Source organism: Electrophorus electricus, chromosome 20 (genome assembly GCF_013358815.1).
Source record: "Electrophorus electricus isolate fEleEle1 chromosome 20, fEleEle1.pri, whole genome shotgun sequence".
In the NCBI taxonomy this organism is placed as follows: domain Eukaryota; kingdom Metazoa; phylum Chordata; class Actinopteri; order Gymnotiformes; family Gymnotidae; genus Electrophorus; species Electrophorus electricus.
In genome coordinates, this window is record NC_049554.1 from 8,499,785 (window position 1) to 8,523,125 (window position 23,341).

At 39.4% G+C, this 23,341-nt stretch overlaps 1 protein-coding gene and 1 long non-coding RNA gene across 2 annotated transcripts; one reads left to right on the forward strand and one right to left on the reverse strand.

The window, feature by feature from the left end:
- Nucleotides 1-6,148: 6,148 nt before the first annotated feature.
- LOC113572452 (retinoic acid receptor gamma-A-like) lies at nucleotides 6,149-21,525 on the forward strand. Its single transcript, XM_027002043.2, has 8 exons — nucleotides 6,149-6,634; nucleotides 15,358-15,506; nucleotides 16,263-16,404; nucleotides 17,502-17,665; nucleotides 18,026-18,202; nucleotides 18,511-18,715; nucleotides 19,413-19,571; nucleotides 20,459-21,525. The coding sequence occupies exons 1-8, from the start codon at nucleotides 6,493-6,495 to the stop codon at nucleotides 20,782-20,784; spliced, it is 1,464 nt and encodes a 487-aa protein (XP_026857844.2). The 5' UTR covers nucleotides 6,149-6,492; the 3' UTR covers nucleotides 20,785-21,525.
- On the reverse strand, nucleotides 16,309-18,103 carry LOC113572453. The gene is made up of 3 exons (XR_003410111.1): nucleotides 17,993-18,103; nucleotides 17,227-17,283; nucleotides 16,309-16,395 (listed from the first exon to the last, which is right to left on the reverse strand). It is a non-coding gene; the product is annotated as an uncharacterized LOC113572453 (long non-coding RNA).
- Nucleotides 21,526-23,341: the final 1,816 nt, after the last annotated feature.

The following is a 23,341-nucleotide window of genomic DNA, read 5'->3' on the forward strand; positions in this document are numbered from 1 at the left end:
TGGAGCTCTCTGCCCTTCCCTCAGCCCTTCTCTCTCTGTGTCTCACACTCACACACACACACACACACACACACACACACACACACACACACACACACACACACACACACACACACACACACACACACACACACACACACACACAAGAACTAAAGAGAGTAAAGGAATGGGGAAATATACACATATAAGAAAGGATAAAAGAACACAGAAGAGTTGTGTTGGTTTATATTCAAAACTGTAGCATCAAAGACAGCTGTGTGTGTGTGTGTGTGTGTGTGTGTGTGTGTGTGTGTGTGTGTGTGTGTGTGTGTGCATACATGTGCATGTGCATTCCTGCATTTTTATCTCAAATCTTTGCTATTATGTGGTTCAGTCAGACCATACACAGAGAGTCCATTAGCAGCATTTAATAAGAGATAACATCTGCTCTTCCCTCTGCCTACTCTTTCCTTTATTCTCTGAGAGAGAGAGAGAGAGAGAGAGAGAGAGAGAGAGAGAGAGAGAGAGAGAGAGAAAGAAAGAGAGAGAGAGATGGTTAGTCAGTTGTCTTCAGGTACCATTGTGCCTGTCACACTTCACTGCCTGTATAAGTGACTTCACCTGCCCTTATTGTTCCATTGTGTGCATTCGCTGGTATCATGTGACATCTGCTTTGAATACTCACTGTCTTTGCATTTCAGGCTCAAATAATTCATTAGCTACACTTTTGTTTTTTGTAAATAATATATAACAATTGGTAAGTTCACTGAATCATAACACCATCCAGGCAAAGGATTAGAAATGAACTTTTTAATCATTACAATTTTTTAGTGCGTATATAAATGAAACATATTATTTCTTAAAAGATTTGCATAGCTTTAATACTTTAAGACTTACATTTTAAAAACCTTCTTGTGTGCAGTCTGAAGGTTTATTCTTTTTGCAATTCTGTATGTACAGAAGCAGTTCAACTTAAGTGCTTTCACTCATGGGCACAATACCATGCCCCACCTAAAATATTGTAAGTATTTTCCAGACCATTCTGAAAGTGCTGAAGCCTAGTTCGTCCTCAGTATTCCCACAATCCATTAGAATTTTTGAGTGCATATAAAACACCACTTTGCTCAGTGTTCTGGAATAGTTAATATTGAATTTGGACACATAAAAGGTTAGGCCAAGCGCTTCTGAATCCCAAGTGTATTTTTTTACTATTGAGTTAATAACTGGCAGGAATGGAAAGTCCTTGCTTTCCTTCAGAAAATGGCCAAAGTGGCATTTCAAGTTGGAATTTTAAACTGTAATGTTCTAGAAATGTTCTTAGGGTGCTGGCACTTGTTACTACAGTTCTTCTTGAAGTAGAATTAATGTTAATGTATGCAGTGCCAATCCACTGCACATGATAATACAGGACTAGAATTATCTGCAAACACCATTCCTCAGATGTGGTCTGCTGTCCCTGGAGGAGGAAAAAAGAAATTACATTTCATTCAAATGAACCAAACAATCAAGGCTATCAAAACTGAAAGACTGCATAGACCAGAATTTACACAGACAGAAGCTCCTAAATGGCGAATGACTGCGTAAACCAGAATGTTACGTGGACTGCAGCTCCTAAAAGCTGAATTACTGCATAGACCAAAAAGTTACACAGACTGCAACTCCTAAAATTTGAATGACTGCATAGACCGGAACATTACACAGCCAGCTGCTCCTAAAAGCTGAATGATTGCATAGAGCACACCGTTACACAGACAGCTGCTCCTGAAAATCTTGTAGTAAATAAGATACATAACAGAACTCATGATTACATAAACACACAGATTACATGTAAAACATTAATTATTTATATATAGTGTATTCCTCCATTCTTTTATTCTCATTTTTACACAGACACATTGTCACACACTTTCTTATATCTCTAAACTTGAGAATATAGTCAAATGGTCAGGCATAGTGTAGAGACTCTGGCTCCTGAAGTAAACTACCAGGAATAAAGGAATGCATCATATAAATGAATGGTACATTTTCCTCCCCAGAGAGTGAGAAGGAGAGAAAAAACAGTTCAGAGGCTTCTGCTGTAATGGCACAAAATCCACACAGTTCCTCTTTCGCCCAGGTCTGTTAACCAGCAATAGAGTGTGTGTGTGTCTGTGTGTTTGTGTGTGCATAGACGTACACTAGTAATAATCTCATTTTGAACAAGAAATACATAAACACAGACTCTGCATGATACAATGCAAAATTGTAGGTATTCAGTAATGATGGGGTCTGATCTTTTATCTGAGCAAAGAGATGCCAAGCTAGCAGAGAGAAAGGAAACTCAGAAACTCAGCTCATTATGTGTGGGAGACACATCATATGAGAGGAAGATGAAAGACTCAGAGTGACATAATTTTACACCAATAAGAAGTCATAAGGCAATATTTACTTGGAGACCAATCGATCGGCACAAGGTGAACATGGGAGACCTAATAGAGATATAGGTCAACGGCATTAGGGCAGAAGATGTTCACCAAATGTTTAAACAGATTTAATGAAAATCTGTTTGTTTTTTGATTGAAGGTACAACATAAAATCACGGAATTACCACAACATACAGCCAATTTCAGAAACATACTAAATAGACAAAAATTATATAACTGTATGTTTTAACACGTAATTGGTTTCGAAAGTCATTATAGATTTTGAAATGCTGTATGTGTGTGTGTGTGTATGTGTGTGTGTGTGTGTGTGTGTGTGTGTGTGTGTGTGTGTGTGTGTGTGTGTGTACACATATACACAAGTTTACCCAGAGTGCCTGTAAAGGAAACCCTTTCCTCCCCCATCAAGTTCAGGTTACAATTCATGACAAGGACATGGCATGCTCTCTCACACACACACACACACACACACACACACACACACACACACACACACACACACACACACACACACGCACACACACACTGGCACAACCCCAAACCCACACACCCTAAGGTCCCCCAAGGATCTGCACATTCCAATACAAGCAAATACAGCGCACACAGCACACAGTAAAAAAAAAATGCCAGGCCAAATGGCATGCAGGCATCTCTAACCGCAACGTTTTTGGGGCCGGTTTTGTGAGGCCAAGCTGCAGAAAAAGAAAGAGGAGGAGGCTCCTCTTGAACAGAGTAGGTCTTGTTTCTGGTCCTCACCAGCCCTCTGAGCTAAACGCTGAAGAACCTGAGGCTGAAGATGCAAAGCCTTGTGTGGGGCTGGAATGTGGACAAACTGCTGATAGCAGCAAAGAAAGAGTGAGAGGGAGGGAGGTCGAAAATGAGACTAGAATTATAGTATTAGATAGTAGAAGAGAATGAAAGATGAGGAATTTGAGCAAAATAAAGCCAGAGAAACAGAGGAAAGAAAGAGAGAAAAGTACTAGAGAGAGCAAGGAAATGGGTGGCCCTTTTCCTGTCTGCATTCTCCATGCGTTGCTTCGTTCCTGTCTTTCTGTGGTCCTTGTGCCTTGGGCGGTATGTGTATGTGTGTATGTATGTGTGTGTGCGTGTGTGTGTGTGTGTGTGTGTGTGTGTGTGTGTGTGTGTGTGTGTGTGTGTGTGTGAATAAGAGGGAGTGTGAGATGGTCTCTTATGGGGTGAGGAGGGGTGTAATTGCCTCAAGGTGTGGAGAGAACAGAGCTGGCTGAAATTGTGCAGTTCTGCTCCCTGCTGTGTGTCACAGAAGAGTGTGTGTGTGTGTGTGTGTGTGTGTGTGTGTGTGTGTGCGTAAGCATGTGAAACTAAGAGACAAAGAGAATGAGGAGGAAAAAAAAGGGGGGGGGGCGGTGTTGAAAGACAGGTGAAAATGTTGAGACAGAAGGACCAAAGGTATGAGGTGAAACAGAGGGTAATGTATGTGGGGATCAACAGACATTGAATAAAAGAGAACAAATGAAAAGTAAAAGGCAGAAGAAATTGTTCCACTTTAATAAAAGAGGTACCTTATGTATTTATTTTAGGAATATTACAACAGTGACAGAATGCAACTATAAGCCATAAGGCAACAAACAAGAAATCTAAACAAATCTAAACACTTCCAAGTATCATAATCACAAATAGTCCAGAAAATACAAATAAATACCATAGTAGTATCAGTAGCAACTGAATGGAGAAATAGTTAAAAAAAAAAAAAAAAAAAAAAAAAAAAAGACATGGAAAAACAGACAGGAAAAAGAGAGAGAGCCGGTGGTTGAGGACACAGTGCCAAAATCAGGGAGAGAGAATGAAAGAGACAGGCAGGGCAGCAGAAGTTTTTTTTTTTTTTTTTTTTGGGGGGGGGGGGGGGGGGGGTGTAGTTAGCGCCCCTCTGGGGGTGCTTTCCAGAGTTCAGTCCTCTCGAACGGGGAAACGGGGGGGGGAAGGGGTGGACCATATAGATTGCCAGTAAGTGCTCCTTTTTCGAATGGAGGGCCATTTTTGAAATGGCTCAAAGGCAAGTGATGTTTGTGCAATTGGTCTGATTTGATTTGATTAACTGAGTTATAAAAAAGAGATAGTGTTCTGATGTTGCAGGAGGGTGTAAACACAGTAAGATGTATAGTCAAGTGTCAAAACACAGCCATGTGCCAAGGAATGAGATCTATTTCAGACACCTGGATCACTGAGTCAAGCAGTGAATTGCAAAGTGGCCAAGCAATTAAACCCACTATCCAGTTCAAAAGAAACTGAAACTAATCGCTGCCACAGTTAAAATTATCACCCAGAGTAGTGTCAGAAATCATAAAATAGGCTTTGGCTGAGTTGGGAAATATTTGTATGGAACATATAGCAAGGAACTGGCAGGAGGTTGGTTATGAGTCCAAAGAGATTGCTGACGTCGACTGGAGTCAGAGTCAGTAGCAGCCATTTGGAAAACCTACCACAGATTAAGACCGCATTCACTTGTGGTCCGTTTGATGAAATGAATTACTGGAAAGTTATATTTATAAAAAATGATGAAGTTTAGAAAGTTTAGAAAAGAGAATAAGAGTGTGGTGTGGCTAATATGGGCATAAATAATGTTATTTAGGACTTCCAGTGAAGGCAGTGGCAAAGTGAGGGGGCAGGAGCCACAGAGGATGACTGTTGGGCTGCCAGACCAAATACAAATGTAGAGAGAGAGAGAGAGAGAGAGAGAGAACGAGAGACAGAGATAGAGAGGAGGTGACATAGAGGTCAAGAGACAGCTTAGCAAAGGAAAAAAAATCATATTTTTTTTTATGTGAATTGTGTTTGTCCTAGTCTAGCCTTTACTTGTTGTTTGACTCCCATGCCTGAGGGGGGCGCCAGGCTACAACTATCCAGTGTTCCAGCAACCCCAAACTCTGCCTCCCTACCTGCAAAGCCCTTCTGCAATTTGTAAAATCAGGGCTTGTAGAAAATGCCACTAATGTTTCACTAGTTTCATTTACACTAAAGTAATTTCAGCACTAGAGTAATTTCAAGAGCAACATTTCTTACAATGAGCAAAAAGCACTGGAAATGAATTACTGTTACACAGCAAGATATAGTTGTTCCAAATATTTATTGAGCCTTCGTCTTAGGTATAAGAAGCCTATGAAAAGAGTTTTGTAGTTCTGTATGATTTTTATGTGTTTTTCTTTCTTTACTTAATTTACTGTACCTTAGTGTTTTTTATGTTTATCTTACTGTGTTACTATGTTACTATGTTTTTTATTCTAATGGCCTTGTCATTTATTATAAACTTCAACATATAGTTATGAAACCTATTTATAATTACTACTTGAAACAGATAGAGGTGAATAACCAAAATAATACTTTTTTTCATCTCAAGAGCATTAGTTATGTGCACAAAAGCATCTGCATTTGTGTTGTTACGAGGGATATGTTGAGAGAGAAGAGAACAATGTTAACATTAACAAGTGAGGAGTAATTGGAGGGGGTTGAGAAAAACTGAGACTGAATTATTTGTTTTCATTTATAAAATTGAAATATGACACAGGGGTGACTGAGCTCAGGCTGAAAATGTGAGTGACAGAAAGCTTTGGCTTTTGGACCAACCAGATGAGCTCCCGCCCCCCTCCCTCCCTCTTTCTCCTTTCCTCCTCCCTCCCCCTCTGTCTAATGGGGGCTGAGCTAGACATGTTGTCTCAATGTGAGCAAAGTTAGTGCACACTGTCCTGCTGAACCTCCACATGGTATTTAGAGCTTGTATGGTTTTATACTAGGTTTAGGAGCTCAGCTGAACCAAAGCCACAGTGGCAGGAGAGAGGAGGCGAAGGTGGTCAGTCTGGTGTCTTGGGGTATGGTTTTGGCTGGAAGAAGATCTGTTGTAAAGAATTGACGGCCCAGAGACCCTGAAGCAGCAAATTCCAGCTCTTTTGTGACACTCACTGTAGAAGTTGTTTGTTCTGACACACAGCTGATATTGAACGTTAACTCTAAAGAAACCTGGCCCTGGGTATCAACCATCGATTTCTATCTTGTTTGCTGGCTGACAGAAGTAGAGTTCTGCTTGTAGTCTAAGTGGACATTCTAGTGAAAGGTGCACATCATGTTCGACTGCATGGAGGCTCTGGGAGTTGGCTCAAGGCCTCTGTTTGACATGTCCACCCAGGGGTCATGCATGCTGCGAAAGGCTAGCTCCTTCTTCTCTGGTCTAGAACCCTTCTGGACCAACAGCACCAGCCTGCAATGTAAGTGTTGGTCTATGTGATCTCTTAATTTTGATGTGTTTTTGCTGTTTGTTTGGGGGAGGGGGGGGGTGCTTGTGTGTGTGTCTGTGTGTAAGAAAGAGAGAGACATTTGATTATTATTCAGTGTCTACATGACTAATAGTTCTTCCATCACATTCCCATATTCTTTCTTATTTGATTTATTGAGCTATACTTCTAACATGTGCTCAGGTGCTCCACTCAAGGTAACAGTTATTCAGTCACTCAGTAGAGAATAGTCCTAACTCTTGAAACTACAATGCAAGTACCTGTTTAAAATCCATGGTATTAACACACCTTTAAGACAGGTGTAGTAGAAATTCAAAATATTTTCTGAACTCAGGATGAGAAAGTCATTGGATACATCTTTTATACTGTGGTATGAATAAGGTTTCTGAAGAAGGTTGAATGCATGTTAGCTATTGACTAAAACATTTTACATCTTTCTAAGCTATATTAAGATGTGCAATTATGCTTGGCATTACATTTTAGATGGCAAACCTTATTGGAACACAAATCAACGCCACTCCACCTCAAGGGATTTCAGGACTCGTGCAAATCGGTATGTTCCAGGAAGTTGGAACTGTGGCAAACAGTTTGTTCATAGGCTGTAGCGAAAAGGGAGGACATAGATGATCTCTCATTGTGTCATGGTCAAAAAGCTTTTCAGGCGCGGTGTTCAGTTTCATTTAAAACGCAGAATAAACTTTGTAAACTTCGTGGGACAATACACGTGAGGAATGGGGAGCACCCGCTTAATTCGTCGCGGTTCGGATTACATTGTTCACCGCGAGAGTGACGAGAGGATGTTTGAGCAGCGATTTAGCCCACCTCTTGGGCAATTGATCTGTCCTGCTGTCATTTAAGTAGTTAATTTATTTTGAAGCCATACACTTTGAAGTTTTTCCTGGTCTAAAATACAATTCGTGCGGCGGTAAAGTAGTTCTGATTGCCTGAAGCGTACGTATCGCTTCCACGTTTCCCTCGGTGGATAGCCTACTGAGCAGATTCATGTGATAATTTAACATAAAACTGCGCACACACAATAATAATAATAATAATAATAATAATAATAATAATATATTTTATATATGATATATTATTATTATTACATTAATACAATTTATAAAATGTGTGCGTGTGTGTGAAAGCACACTGCTGTGAGAGGGACAGAGTGAGGCTCATTATTTTTCAGTTATTAATTATAACTGAAAGTCAGTTATAATTAGCTACAACTAGCTCAATTAAGATTAGACAGCTTGTGGTGATTAAAATGGAACAAGTGAGATGAAAAAATAATAAAATTGAGCTGATAAAGGGATGCATACCTATTGAGAATCTTTTAACTGATTGTCAGAAAAATAAATCGTAGGGAAATAGCCCATATGTGGCTTTTATTCAAAGCACACATCTCACTTTTTATCGTAATAGCCACACAAATCCAAGGTATTGGTCTTCGACAGTAATCCATAGATTGATTACTGATTACCTTCTCTTTTAATAATTCAAAACTTATAAGGTCATCTTGGACAAGGACAATGTTTGTTACAGTGGAAGGGACAGAGGAAAACCTCTGACAGAATGTAAACGGTGGACAGGGGATGGGGGGGGATGCAGACCACATGCATAGCTCTAAGATTTAAATGTGCACTAGAGAGAGTATTCAAACTCAAAAAAACATATTCCCATGTTTCAAGAAAGTGAGCATGTACTGGTAAAAAAAAAACTGGTTAAAAAACAAGCCATAATTAAACCATGCTTCCTCCAATAACCTTATTAATGAATGATCAATAGATGATGAAAATTATGTATACTTGAGAAAGCCCTTCTGAATTTGTCTGTATGAGGCAGCCAACTGGACTTTTACTGTGTGCCTGAATAGACTTCACAGGCCCCTGTTGGAATTTGGCCTTATGCTGTAATGGCATTTTATTGCTGGACTGCACTGGGTGAGAGAAGCATTGTAAATTGCATGGGCTCATCCTGGTAATCTCCAGAAGCTTGTTCTCCCCCAACCCCCCAACCCCCCATCACCCTTCACTGGCCAGGACCGTTGCCCTTTGTTCAACTTGAACTTGTTGTGTCTGTTATCCTCCGGACTTACTGAATTAGACAATCTGAACATTGCTAACATTAAGGTTTGATTTGTTGTGTTCTCTGCTTCGGAATATTTCAGTTGTGAGTCAACCCGAATGGGATCAAGTAACTGTAGATCAAAACATTGTAGTGCTGGAGGTCAGCAAGCCAGGACGTAGAAGAGATTGTTTGGTTTGTTCCTCAGATATAAGATGCTTAATGTGCTTCACTCCTCCTCAAAGATGCTTCAGTTACAAAATTCCATTAAGCACTGAAGCAGTTTTATGATGCATGGCCATGGGTCTTGACCTCACTCTTCCAACTTTCTGAATATTTTTGCTAAGTATTGATAGTTTGACAAGCTATAATAATACCAAGCTCAACTTTTTCCAGATTTCCAGATACAACTCTTCTCCAACTTGCCAGTCCTAGGTTTTAATCAGAGCTGAGGTCATTTGTATGGTTGAGACTGTGGGGTTGTTTCACAGAAAAGAGCTGTGGTGTTTTTATTTATATCTTTTAATTTATTGGGGGGAGGGAGTTAAGTGTAAGATCGAGACTGTGACCAAATGTTGACTCTGCTTCATAAAAATAAAAATTATAAATTTATGGGGTGCTGTAAAGTAGAAAGGGTGCTTTGTGTGCATGCTATTGAATTAGAGGGGCAATCCTGGTTTAACAACTAAGACACCCTCAGTGCTCTTCCAACAGGCTAGGATCATGTGTCTGTCCATGTGTGCAATATATATTATGATGCACCTGTACTAAGTATTTAGAACTGATCATCAGAATACTTTTCTCTGAAAAACAGAATGATTGCTGTTTTGTTTTCAGTGGCTATTTCAGTCAGTGTTTGGTCAGTCATAATTCTGTGTGTGTGTGAAATATTTCTATTTGTTTTGCACAAAAGGCCAAGGTTATATGTTGTTGTTGCAGGGGAGTGTAAACCCATCCTGCAGGACACTCCAATGTTACCCATTTTATTAGGTCAGCTTTTGGATGGAATTCAGGTTTTTGTTTTGTGTGTGTGTGTGTGTGTGTGTGTGTGTGTGTGTGTGTGTGTGTGTGTGTGTGTGTGTGTGTGTGTGTGTGTGTGTGTGGCATCTGTATTTAATGGTGTGAATTCCTCTGCTGCATCTGTGTTAGCTGTTTATATCCTATGTGTGACTGTTTTGGTGTGTCCATGGTTGTGTATGTGTGTGCGTGTGAGAGTATTATTGGATAATTTCCTGGACAGTGGTCGCCTTTTATAAGAGGTTTCCTTGCAAAGACAGGAAGAACTCTGAAGGAGCAGAAAGATTGGGTGGTGGGGGAGTGACCTAACAGTTATGGGGGAGGTATAAGATGTAATAGGTTTGGGAGTTATACTGCAGGTGATTAGTTTACCTGGTCATAACCACTGTGTAAAACTGAATATTTGAATTTGTAAGGTTATTCAGGTAGAACCAAACAAATACAAAATATCTCATGCATTGTAATTAAATAAAAGTTGTACATTCACTTAACTGACATACATGTTATGCCTGTGTAATGTTAATGTTTGTGATAAACTGAGAACTGAGATATATGCTTTCATTAGCAATTCTGTTAGGCACAAAAGGAGTTTGAATCATATAAAATATATGGAGGAGTAACTTTCAATTTATGTTTTTTTCCTCTGCTCATGCATCAGTGCACCTTATTTCTGGATATCATTATCAGCCCTTTTACCCTTACCATACACAGCAAAGAGTCACTGCTTCAGACCATGGGGCCAGCAGTACAACGGCACTAGGAGAGCTCTTTCCTGGTCCTAGGTTATGTATAGGCTATAGTTTCCCACAGACCCACCCAGGGCCTGGGAGGAGCACAGATTTGTTGAGTATTAAGTGGATTTAGCCTAGCAAAAGACTACTGCCATTGTTATGGTGACAGGCTCTTAAAGTAAAATCAAGGATTGGTTGAGGTCAAGAGCACTTGGATGGCTTGAGGGTGTTTCAGTAACCTGGGTGATTTGAGGGTACTAATTTCAATATATTGACATGCTAGAGCTGATACTATTTTCAATATATCGACATCTGTGCCATACAAAGAGCCATAGCGGAATACTTTATTATTCAAATAGGTGTAAAATTAGCAGCATGTTTTCAGGTTGACATATTAACAGTTTGAATATCCAATACACAAATTCCTCTGAATGCTACAGCACATAACACATCAGAGGGAACATATTAGAATGCAAGCAGTTATGTAAAAGTCACATTTCCAAATCAAACGAGGTTCAAGGAGACTTCTGAGCACCGCAGCCCAGTATTGGGCCAAACATACAAAAAGTAGAGAAAAGAAAAGAAAGAAAGGAAAAAAAAGTCCTTTATGCTGAAACTTGAGAAGTGCTGCAGCTTAGTGCAAGGCGCCAAGATGTGCACCGAGTCACTGACATTCACCTGACATTCGCCGTCTTAGGAAATCTTGCAACATGTGGGCACTTCACTGAGGTGATATTTCTTGTATTTCGAGAGCACGGACACATGCATAAATTGGATAGAATCATAGGAAAACTGAACTGAAAACTGAAGAATATTCAACTATTTAGAAACTAGGCATAGCACACAAGTTATGCAACCTGAAAACAATGATTAGTTCTATCAGGCACTTCAGAGTTAGTGTGATGGACTTTTTTTGCCATCCTATTGAATTTTATTTTGTGAGCAGGTGGGACCACAGATCAGGATTCTCATTCCAGTGATCCTTATTCTAAAGTTACTTGATGAGATGTGAGCCTGGACTCATTTACAAAATCTAGCTGTAGTTTAAAACTCGACACCTATAACTCATAGTCTTTGTTATGAACACTGGAACATTAAGAGCTCCTTGTAGAACTGAAAACAAGTCTGCAGCTTTCTGGCAGTGAGTCATGCACCAGAGTCCATTTACACACACATACACACACGTGTATATACACACACACACACACACACACACACACACACACACACACAAGCATGCAAAGGAAATGAAAGAAGCTATTCAAATATGCTCCATTTTCAATACCACAGCCCACTGTGTGTATGAGTGTATGCATGTGTGTGCGCATGCAAACATTTCACAGCGCCTCAGCTACTCGTCCTATTCATGAGATATGCATGATAATAATTACAGTGACTGTTCCAAGTTCATGCATATCATTCTTTGTAATGGCCAGCACATACATATTTTATAATTTCTTTCTATGAGATATTTAGAAGTTTCAATTTAAAGAAAATTGCATCCACTGCAAGTAACTTTGTCCAGGAGACCATTTTTTCTTAGCCTTCTGTATCAGTGTTTCTTAATTCTTGAGTGTTAATGTACAACACAAATTGCTTTTTCTTTTTTTTTTCACAGAACAATGACGTCATGAATTGATGGAAAAGATGGAAATGTCTGCTTACCACAAAATATATAAATTTACATGTAAAAATTCAGTTAAAGGACCCATGAACTTGATTTTAAAATCCTTTTAATAGTAAAGTTATGCATTGGAATAAGCATTTACCAATGTTATATTCGCTAAATATGTATTAATACAATTTAATAGTAGTTAAATGCTGGGGGGGGGGAGGTCAGATCGTATAATGATTGACAGTATCATCTCCCTGACAATGTAACAAACCAGCATTAGTGGCAGTGGTGGGTGCACAGTGTGGTTTAGCCATTAATGTGGAAGAAAGTGGTCATTTTATGTAAGAGGCATCTTTCAAATGTAATAAGGTTTAAAATATTGTAGCAAATCTCAATAATGCAATTTAGAGGATGTCTGTGATCCAACATGCATCTCGAAACAAAATCTTCTTAAAACTGCAAATGTGAGCAAAGCCTTTCATTGTATACACCAGTATGTGCCCTCAACCATTAGACAGTTATATTCTAAAAAGTGACAAGTTTGTAAATAGCCACCACTTCCAGTGACAGAACCAGCGGGACCTGTGAAATACGTCAAACAGACCAGACCTTATGTACACCAAAATTACCAAAGTTGCCCCATGCAACTCAAAACCAACCAAAAAAATGATTAGAAAAAAATAATGACAAACTCTCTCAAAAGAAAAGACTAACATCATTCTTTCAATCTCATCATCATCAGTTCACATCATTCTCAACATCATCAGTCTGCCAGCTCATCGTAAATAATTTACAAAAGCTATACAGAATAGTGAGCAGATCATCAAAATAAGTCGACAGGGGCTTTAAAGAAAATTAATGTAATGCAAAAGAGCTAATGCCGATTCTTTCCTGACTGTCATCGATAGTTATCTTAGAATTTTTGTAGTAAAGTACTCCTTAAGAAGAGGTGTTAGAGATGTGAGAGGTGCTTAAGAAGTGGATTTGTTTGTTCTTCAAGAAAAGCTGTTTTAGGTAGCTTTCGTGCAGAACTAGTTATATAATCAGCAACAGAAAGGACTTTCAACTTAACACCTACTCAACTCAAAAGCTGGTAAAAAAAAAAACAAAAAGCAGAACAATCAAAAGTTAGAATACCTTTTCATTGCACACGCTGACACACTGTCAATCATTGCTCTCATGGCACCAGACTCTGACTTCTACAATAGGAGGTGTTATTTTCAACACCTCTCCCAGAGGCTTAGGCATTACTGCAAAGCGTGCTCAGGTTAGGGTTACTACGTAAACATGGGGCTCTGGTTGCAATCTTTGTCCTCAGAGAATGTTGGGGGGGGGGGGGGATTTCCATATTCTGCTAATGTGAAGTTGTTTTTAAAAAGTTTTTTAAATAAATTTTTTAAATGTTTGTTTCATAGACATGCATCATTTAGAAATTTGTACAGAAGAAATAGTAAGAAGCACCAACCATCAAATCAAAAGAGGTCCCCTTTAAGAAAAATCATAAGGCCGAGTGCTAGTAACTGAAACTAGGCTGTTGAGCTTGCTCTCATATTCCTAATGTTGTGATTGTTTCAGTTGTTCTTCTTTTGCAGGGCAAGGTAGTATATACACACACACACACCACACGCAGATACATGCATACACACACATAATATGTTCATGAGCTGGGTATGGTAGTACACACACTGTAAGATGGGTATGATAGTATACACTCACACACATACTGGGTAATGTAGACACACTGTATGCTACCATGACTTTTAACTCATGTTTAAGTGTTGAGTGGCCAAAGTGCAGTCAAAGCCAAGGTCAAAGTGAAATGGACATGCTTTCATTTTCACACACACACACACACACACACACACACACACACACACACACACACAGTCTCTCTGTCTCTCCCCCTCATTATTTCTGGTTCTCATTCTCTTCAAACCCTACCCCTCTTTTTACTAGATCACCCCATTCTGCAGCCTGTCCTTTTTGAAGTTGTCCCTCCCTTGTTAAACGGTGGCTGTGGTGTGAGAATGAGGGGAGAATGGGAGGAGAGAGATGAGGGGTGGACACATTTTGGCCTTGTGCTTTCAGAACACTGGGTTGGCAGGGACTGTTTGTGAGTCATAAAAGTCAAAGCTCTGGAGATCCCAGTTCTCAATGTTTTCTTTCTCCTTTTTTTTTTTTTTTTTTTTTTTTTTTTTTTTTTTTTTTTTTTTTTTTTTTTTTACAAGTTTGGAGCTAGGGGGACAGCTGGCAATGGCATGAATAGCCGCCCAAGGTGACTGGGTACCAATAAAGCTCCGGTCAGCTAGGACAGAGGCCCCCCTCCCAGCCTACAGACGGCCTTTATGGAGCATCTTATGAGTCTGGACCTCTAGTAAAAAGCCAGCCAGGCAGGTCTAAGGAATTTAGGGTGCAGGAAACATAAGGGGTGGGGGGGAGGGGTTCAGGCAGGATAGAGGGTGACGAGAGGTGAAGGTTGAACTAAGTGACAGCAGTTGAAGTTAAATAGCACTATTCTTGTTAGCCAGAGGGAACAGCAATGTGTGTGTTTGATTATACAATGTTTACATTGGAGACTCATCACAAATAACATTATGTGTCAGCCATATGTGTTTTTTGCTTTATGTGCATCTATTCCATTGTGTGTTTATAGGTATGAGTGCATATCCATTTGGGAGTGTGATATTGAATTGGATAAAGACACACACTTAAGATACACACACACACACACACACACACACACACACACACACACACACACACACGCGCGCGCACGCACACACATGCACATACGCACAAATCCATATTAGGTGTGTCAATGAAAAGCTTGTCTGCCCCAGACAACTTTATCAGTGTAGCCAACTGGCTTGAAATTCACTTTTGTGTCTCTCAGCCTCTGGTTATGTCTCTCCCCACATCAATCACCACCTCTGCCCCTCACTGGGTTCAGAAAATATTTCCCTCTGAGATCACTTCTTGAGCTTGGTACATTTGAAAACCTCTATCTAAACTATCTGCCCTTTAAATCCATTAATATCACCAAACATATGTTTATAGGTCTACATTTTATTTATAGAATAAGAATAGGTTAAGAAGTTGCACACTTAAAAAAAAAAAAGCTACAAAAAGTCAACAGAATCAGAAGCGACTGGAATTGCAGATGCCAATTTAAAGATTTGTACTTTCCTAAATGTTTCTTTTTCAGCATTTTAAAATAACACCCATATCATTTTCTTTTCTTGTAACATTTTGTGTCTCTCTCTTTAAAGCTGTGGAAACCCAAAGTACAAGTTCAGAGGAGATGGTGCCCAGTTCACCTTCTCCACCCCCTCCTCCTAGAGTTTATAAGCCGTGCTTTGTGTGTCAGGACAAGTCCTCAGGCTACCACTATGGAGTCAGCTCTTGCGAAGGATGCAAGGTAAGGAACTATGACGAAAGCCATCAAACTACCTCATCCAACGATCCAGTTTACCATTTTCATGGGCTATTCAGTTTGATGTAGTGGAGCTCTGATGTGTTTGCTTTGGTTTGAGTCATTTGCTTCAGGTCAGTGGGTTCAGTTCAGTTTGATTCAGACCAGTGCATTTTAGCTTGAATGCATGGGTTTGCACAAACCAGCACTTGTATAGACAAGTTGGGCCAGTAACAGCAAATTTCAGATCAAAATATTTGTTCTAGAATTACTTTGAGGGTGGCACACACTCTTGCAGTGTGTTGAAACAGAGGCTCCCGGACCAGACAAGGACTACAAGAATGTCTGCGTTGTTGTTCTATTTCAATTTCAAAAGCACCTGAGAGATATGAAATTCTACAGCCCTCCATTATCCGACTGAAATGTGTTAGAGTGAAACAAAAAAAGTGGACAGGTATGTTTTCAAGAGCATTTCTTAGCTGGTCAAGTGCTGCACCCTAGTGGAGACGTTTTTTATTTATTTATTTATTGGTTTATATGATACATTTCCTACTCAAGGATCTGGAGACCATTAAATGTTAGTGGTACAATTGTAGCTTATCACTTAAGCGTTTAGTCATCTCAGTGGGCCCACATTATCCAGTGCATTCAGCTTATCGCTAAGAATGTTTTAACAGCTCATATTGTGAAACTATACTGGAAACACCTTGCTGCTCTCCTTGTAACTCTTCTGGTCTGTATACCTCTCACTGTCTTTCTCAGGGTTTCTTTCGGCGTAGTATTCAGAAGAACATGGTGTACACTTGCCATCGGGATAAGAACTGCCAGATCAACAAGGTGACCAGGAACCGTTGCCAGTACTGTCGCCTACAGAAGTGTTTTGAGGTTGGCATGTCTAAAGAAGGTGAGAAAATTCATAGTTTAAGGAAGTGAAGCTTCCTTTCAGGCAAGATGTTAACACTGACGGAAATTAACAGAAGGCAGTGAGGATCTGAAATATTAATGGGCTCTGAGTTCAGTGATTATTGGAGTATCTGTGAGCCTGCAAGAGCGGTTCCAGAACATATAGGAAGAAAGTGTAAAAAATGTTAAGAGGGAACCATATATGCCCTTGAAGCAAAGAGCTGTCGATCCTTAGCAAGGTAAGGATAGACTTATTAGGTAAAGATAAAATGCATTGTGAAACATTTTTGGATTTCAAAAACTAGCATTTCAGAAGTGCTTTTTTTCCCCCCCCCCCCAAAGAAGCAAGCAACTACACAGCCTTTAATGTGTCATTTGATCCTGCCAACATCAACCAAGCACAAAAAGACCTAGAAACTGAGCCAGGAGCAGCCACCCCAGCTGCTGATCATGTTTGTTTTATTCATTTATTAGTTTCTCCCACATTGGGCATAGCCAGCAAGTGCACTAGGCTGTCTCACCACTATCACAGGGCTTCAATCTCAATGTTTCCACTGAGTAAAGGATAGTCTGCATGTGTTAAGCACTGCACGCAATGGTGCACTGGGAAAGCCCTTCCTGCCATTAGCCCACAGCCTGGAGTTCTCTGCCAGCAGCACACTTTCCTTCCTCTCAGGATATCCACTCTAGGCTGAGGCACACTGGGAGTTCTCGGTCTCATACTCATCTATATATTTATTTATTTATTTAGAAGCATACACATACATTTTAATAAAGAAGACTGTTCCCCATTACTTCTCTGACACAACATTATTGGACGTACTTCATCTGAAGCGTTCCAACATGTAGTCCTATCACTCAGTTTCATTGGTCCTCAGGCCTGGTGAGAAATACACAATATTATACTTTCAGTATTAAGTCAAGTGAAGAAGGGCCTGATATTTAGGTGACAAGATTAATAAAGCACCTCTAAAACGGATAACAAGGATTGTGTGACACTTGTATAAATGACTGCCATAGCTATTATTTTTACTCTGAAACTGGAGTTATATACATGTTTTTTCATGTATATAATAAGCTCTCTCTTTCTCTCTTCAGCTGTGCGGAATGACAGAAATAAGAAGAAGAAAGATGTGAAGGAGGAGGTTGTGTTGCCAGAAAGTTATGAGCTGACTGGAGAACTTGAGGAGTTGGTCAACAAAGTCAGCAAAGCTCACAGAGAAACCTGCCCCTCTCTATGTCAGCTGGGAAAATACACTACTGTAAGTTACAGGCCAAAACACACACACACAGACACACAGACACACAGACACACAGACACACACACACACACACACACACACACACACACAGAAATATACACAATTTGTACATTTGCCATTCTAAAAAAAAATCTGTTGTTACTAAAGAAATGTTACTAATTAAACATGTAGATAAAACATTTTAATAGATTTTTAATATTAGATACATTTTGCATAGATTTTTAATATTTTGAAACAAAAGGTATGTATTTAATACTTCTGGTTTTATTGTGTCTATAAATATGCATTTTGTCAGAGATGACTGTTTATTTCATTGTTTCCCTTTACCTTCTGGTTTCTCTTACTCCTTCTGTGGCATAGAACTCGAGTGCAGATCACAGGGTCCAACTGGATCTGGGCTTGTGGGATAAGTTCAGTGAGCTCTCCACTAAGTGCATTATTAAGATAGTGGAGTTTGCAAAGAGACTGCCAGGTTTTACCTCCCTGACCATTGCAGACCAAATTACACTGCTTAAATCTGCCTGCCTTGACATCCTGGTAAGAACTACTCATACATAGATATGCACTACTTAATAACCATTTAAAACCATTTTTACACAGGTTTTACTGTTAGTTTGAGTTTTTCCACTTCATTCACCCATTCATGGGCAAAAAATAATAATAATAATTTGTATAGCGCCTTTTTTACCCTCAAGGTCACTTCACAATTTAATGGAACAAATAAGGCAAATTTATGTATTGCATCCTTTCCTTCTGTTCTTCCTGCTCTTCATTTTATGTTTTAGTAAATGCTACTTTTGCAGTGATGATAATTGTCTTTCGATCATCCTTTCGCTTCCTCTCAGATGCTGCGGATTTGTACGAGGTACACTCCAGAGCAGGATACTATGACATTCTCGGATGGGTTGACCCTTAACAGAACGCAAATGCACAATGCCGGTTTCGGGCCCCTAACTGACCTTGTGTTTGCCTTCGCTGGCCAGCTTCTTCCTCTTGAGATGGATGATACAGAGACTGGCCTCCTCAGTGCCATCTGCCTTATTTGTGGAGGTATTGCAGTATGTTCAATATGAAACCAGCCCTACTATTTGAGCATAATCTTTGCAGTACAGTTTTTGGGAAATCCAGCCTTGTTCAGTTTCAAACATTATGTGCTATATGTGAAATTACAGGTCAGTCAGAACGTCACTGATTTACATTAAAGGGCATTTAGCTGATGCTTTTATCCAAAGCAACTTACAATTATGACTGAGTACAACTAGAGCAATTAAGTGTTAAGGGCCTTGCTCAGGGGCCCAACAATGGCAACTTGGCAGTGGTGGGGCTTGAACCAGCAACCTTCCAATTACAAGTCAAGTACCCTAACCACTGCACTGATATATAGGATTTGCACTGCTATATAGTACATAAGAAAATTGCTTCTTAGTCTTATGATTTAGGTCCTGAAGTTTAGAATTGGAATGTTTCTGAAGAGATATGTCAGAATATATCTTGTTAGTCAACACTGAACCAGTTTAAACAATTCTACTTGTTTCTGATGTTTACTGTTAGATTATTGATTACTGCTTCCTATGGCTTTGTTCTAATAGTATATTACTCTTTTTACATCTGATTGTTGATATATAATCACTCCTTTATCACTCTTTGAATGGACTTCTATGTGTCTTGCTGTGGGTGGCTGCTCACTCTTCTTTATTAGGTCTAATTTTCTACTGATTTTCATGGTCATCTTGAATGGTTTGTGTAGACCGCATGGACTTGGAGGAGCCTCAGAGAGTAGACCAGCTGCAGGAGCCTCTTCTAGAGGCATTAAAGATTTATGCCCGAAGAAGACGCCCCAACAAACCGCACATGTTCCCCCGTATGCTCATGAAGGTCACTGACCTCAGAGGCATCAGCACTAAAGGTCTGCTTACACAAACACACGTTATATATTCTATTTACACTTCCCTTTACTGCCATAGAGTGGAAGTATCTGAAAACATCTGAAGTGAGCTTAACTACATGAAGGAAAATGTAAGTTTAAGTTTCTATCTTGGCACCCCAAGATGGATTCAAAATGGTTACCAGTCCCCATATACCGGAAACCAGAGTGAAATAAGTGAGCGACTGATCAGTGTGAGGACCCTAACACAGCAACTAGATCACTGAAAAACCAAAGAAACAAAAGCAAAAAATTGGGACTTTGCACTAGCTGAACATGGGGAACTATTTGGGGAACTTCCCCAATGCCAACACCCATAGACCTAAGGTGGTATAAGACCCCTGCTCTTAAGCTTGCCAAGCCATATTACAGGCACACCATAGAGGCAGCACAAGAAAAATCAAGGGAAAGAGCTAATGCTGTCCAGAGAATGCAGGCTGTTGTGTTCAAAAAGGAGTAGCAAAAAGAGAAGATGAACTGATCAAAAATGGACTCACATCAAGGAGTCTGAAGGTTAAAGAAAATGAAGAGGAGATGGGGAAAGCCAGAGGAATTCCCCAGAGATGGGAGAACTTTGGTGAGGGGTTGAGGGAACCTAAGAGAGAAAGATGCAGTTTGAAGTTACAGAGAAGAATGAGGAGAGAGAGAGAGAAAAAAGACCCTAGAGACAGCACTCTTTTTATAGATGTGATGTATGCATTTTGCTTATAGAACACCCCACATTTTGTAAATATTATATAGTCTGTTAATATATTCTCCCACTGTACTACTTCCTATTATTCTTTTAATGCCATTGGTCATACCTATCTGCTCCTGTTTAATTTCTCCATTTCTTTATTCTGCTTTCAATATTTCTGCGGTATATGTAGGAGCAGAACGTGCTATCACGCTGAAGATGGAAATTCCAGGGCCCATGCCCCCACTCATCCGGGAGATGCTGGAGAACCCCGAGGTGGACGAGGAGGGAGGTGATGCTGGGGAGGGCGTGGCCGCAGGTCCCCCACCTCCTCCTGCCATCCAGTCCATAAAGCAGGAGCGAGATGAAGACTCAGCCCCCGAGGAAGAGGAGGACGAGGAGGATGAGTGTGGGGAGGAGGACAGAGAGAGGGGGGGGGACAGCGAGGACGAAGGTTGGAGTCTTCTGCAGGTGGATGTTGGGGGTGCAAGAAAGAGCACAGCTGGAAGAGCACAGTAATGGAGACTGTGTGTGTGTGTGTGTGTGTGTGTGTGTGTGTGTGTGTGTGCTTGCGCACATGCACAATAGAATGATTTATGAGGACCACAACAATGAAGTCATACTCTGAAAGCATGGAACCAGTCTGCATTCATAGACATACATGTGCACTGAAAACAGTTATATGTACTCTATACATAAACACTACACATACACATATTGGCAGTCAAAGATATATACCCCATAAAATGCTTCTGCTCTAGGTAAACGTGGAAAGAAGCCATTCCTCAAAACATATCGAATGTTCTTGGAAACCTAATGACAATGTGACAGAAGAGATTAAATAATTTGGAACGTGGGACATGGGACATGGAACATTGTAGTTGATTCTTTTTTTAAAGCACTAAATTTCTCATGTAAATGAGATGAAAAAGAGAAAGCAAGACAAAGTCACTGCATCATTTACTTACTATATTTGGAGGGAATAAACACATTTAAAAATGTGGAGATGCCAAATGTTTAAGAATGTGTTGTACAGCCTTGCACTCCACCAGAAGCATACTTTCAAGCAGTCTCAAATACACACACACACAAACAAACAAACAAACAAACAAACAAACAAACAAACAGACATGACCATGTCATGCAACACTTTATGGCCATCTTACAACTGCAACAAATTAATACAGGTTGTTTTTTTTGTTTGTCTGTTTTTTTGTTTTGTTATTCTTTTTTCCTTTCCACATATGAATTTGTTTTTCTTTGTACGTATACATTTTATATTTTATTTTCTATGCATATGGCAACTTTTTCCATGTGTGTTTTATGCATCACAATTATAATGTGGTTATGTTACTACGGTTCAACACCATATATCTGCAAACTGGCAGTTCTCCCTCTGAATCTGAAGGCTGGATTTTAAGATGAGTTTAGGGTTCCTTGGGGGATATTGAGGTTGGAGGGAAATACTTCAAGCAGCATTCTTTTCTTCCAAGTCATGCATTTTTGTATTTTTCACCCTTTTTTCTGGCTTTTGGGACACTCTCCTGTCTAATGGATTTTTACATTTTGTTATATTCTTTGTATTGAGGCAACATTTGTCAGAACTAAATGAGACAGATTAATTTGGAAAAGACTTTGTGTTCAATGCAAGCTCATTATTCCTGTGTGGTTTTAGCACAGAAGTTTAGACTTGGTTTATAAAAAGTGGCAGAATCAAAGAAACATTTAAAGCTTGATTGGTTTAATGCACTGGCAATGGGAGGGTGAAAACCTTTTAGGTGTACGATTGGAAAAACACGTGTGTTAACAACACAAAGACATATTGATCTGTCAAGTTAGGATAGACCAAAACTTTTACTCAGGGCAATTCTATGCAAGGACCAAATCAAATCTGCCTGTAGATCAAACAAGGGCACATCACAGCACACCAAATCAAACATAGCATTGTCTGAATCATGTACTGATACCAGTGAAAACATAACTTTAACATTTTGCTATAATTGTATGCTATGAGATGAAGATTGGCGTTAAATATTATTAGACTCAAAGTGATTAAGTTTACTCTGTTCAAATGCACTATGGCATGTACTAATAACAAAAGTATGCCTTAGTGGATCATTCCCCAATTCAGTATCATGTGAATATAGAAAGACAATAAAATCTGTTATCATGAGCCATAATCATAATCTTTATGAATGCTATCTTTATACCTCTTCAGTGACAGATTACAGTGTTGGATGAACATGTAAAATATAAACAAGCTCTTCTGCTGCTGACGTTGTTTGTATGAGGATGCAATACAGAATGTAATGCATGTCTCTAATAACACATAGCCATAAAGTTGAAGACTTTTTGAGATGCGGGTGCAATTTTTTTGTTGCCTTAAAATGTAAAGGCTTCCAATCCCAGTTCATCTCTGTCATGGCAGTGTTCTCATTTATATGATTAATAATATGATTTCTACAGCATTTTATTTCAAGATCTTTAAAAGCCAAAAAATAAAAAATAAAAAATCCTCTTCTTTCCATTAGTAATTGCTAGTGCAGTTTAAACAAGCTCAGGCCCAACAGTCCTGTTGTGTTCTATAATCTGTAAACATTTATCTAGGCACTCAATTCGTTACTGAGCATTGTCAAGATCATACATTTTTTCATGTATTCCAGTTAGAAGAAACATGCCATAAAATTAACAAAACACCTGCCTTCAGAACAACTTTTTATATACCGTTTAAATGAAAATATGAACATGGGGCTTCCAAGAATTGTCTTTTTTTTTCATAGTGCAGACCAGTCATTTTCAATATTAAAGGAGCACAATACTCATAAATGTTAATGTTGCTTGTAATGCTTGAAATAAAACAATTTCATTATTATTGGCCGATCAGTCTAACTGAAGCCATCTAGCTTTCCTACACCTTTTGCCACATTAGCTTTGGTGAACAGCCTTTTCAAAGCTGTCTTAAGTGCTACATAAAACTGCAGTGACCAGATTATTGTATATGCACTGATATCCAGAATTATAACAGGGTAAATATGGCCTGCAGTTTTAGCATGAAGTACCGCTAAAAGTGGCTTCT

What these genes read in the sequence shown, in the direction of transcription:
- LOC113572452 (XM_027002043.2), top strand. Translation starts at nt 6,493, where the DNA reads ATGTTCGACTGCATGGAGGCTCTGGGAGTTGGCTCAAGGCCTCTGTTT. An exon ending in GGTTGGCATGTCTAAAGAAG is followed by an intron (nt 16,405 to 17,501) that starts GTGAGAAAATTC and finishes TTCTCTCTTCAG; the next exon opens with CTGTGCGGAATGACAGAAAT. An exon ending in AGCTGGGAAAATACACTACT is followed by an intron (nt 17,666 to 18,025) that starts GTAAGTTACAGG and finishes TCTGTGGCATAG; the next exon opens with AACTCGAGTGCAGATCACAG.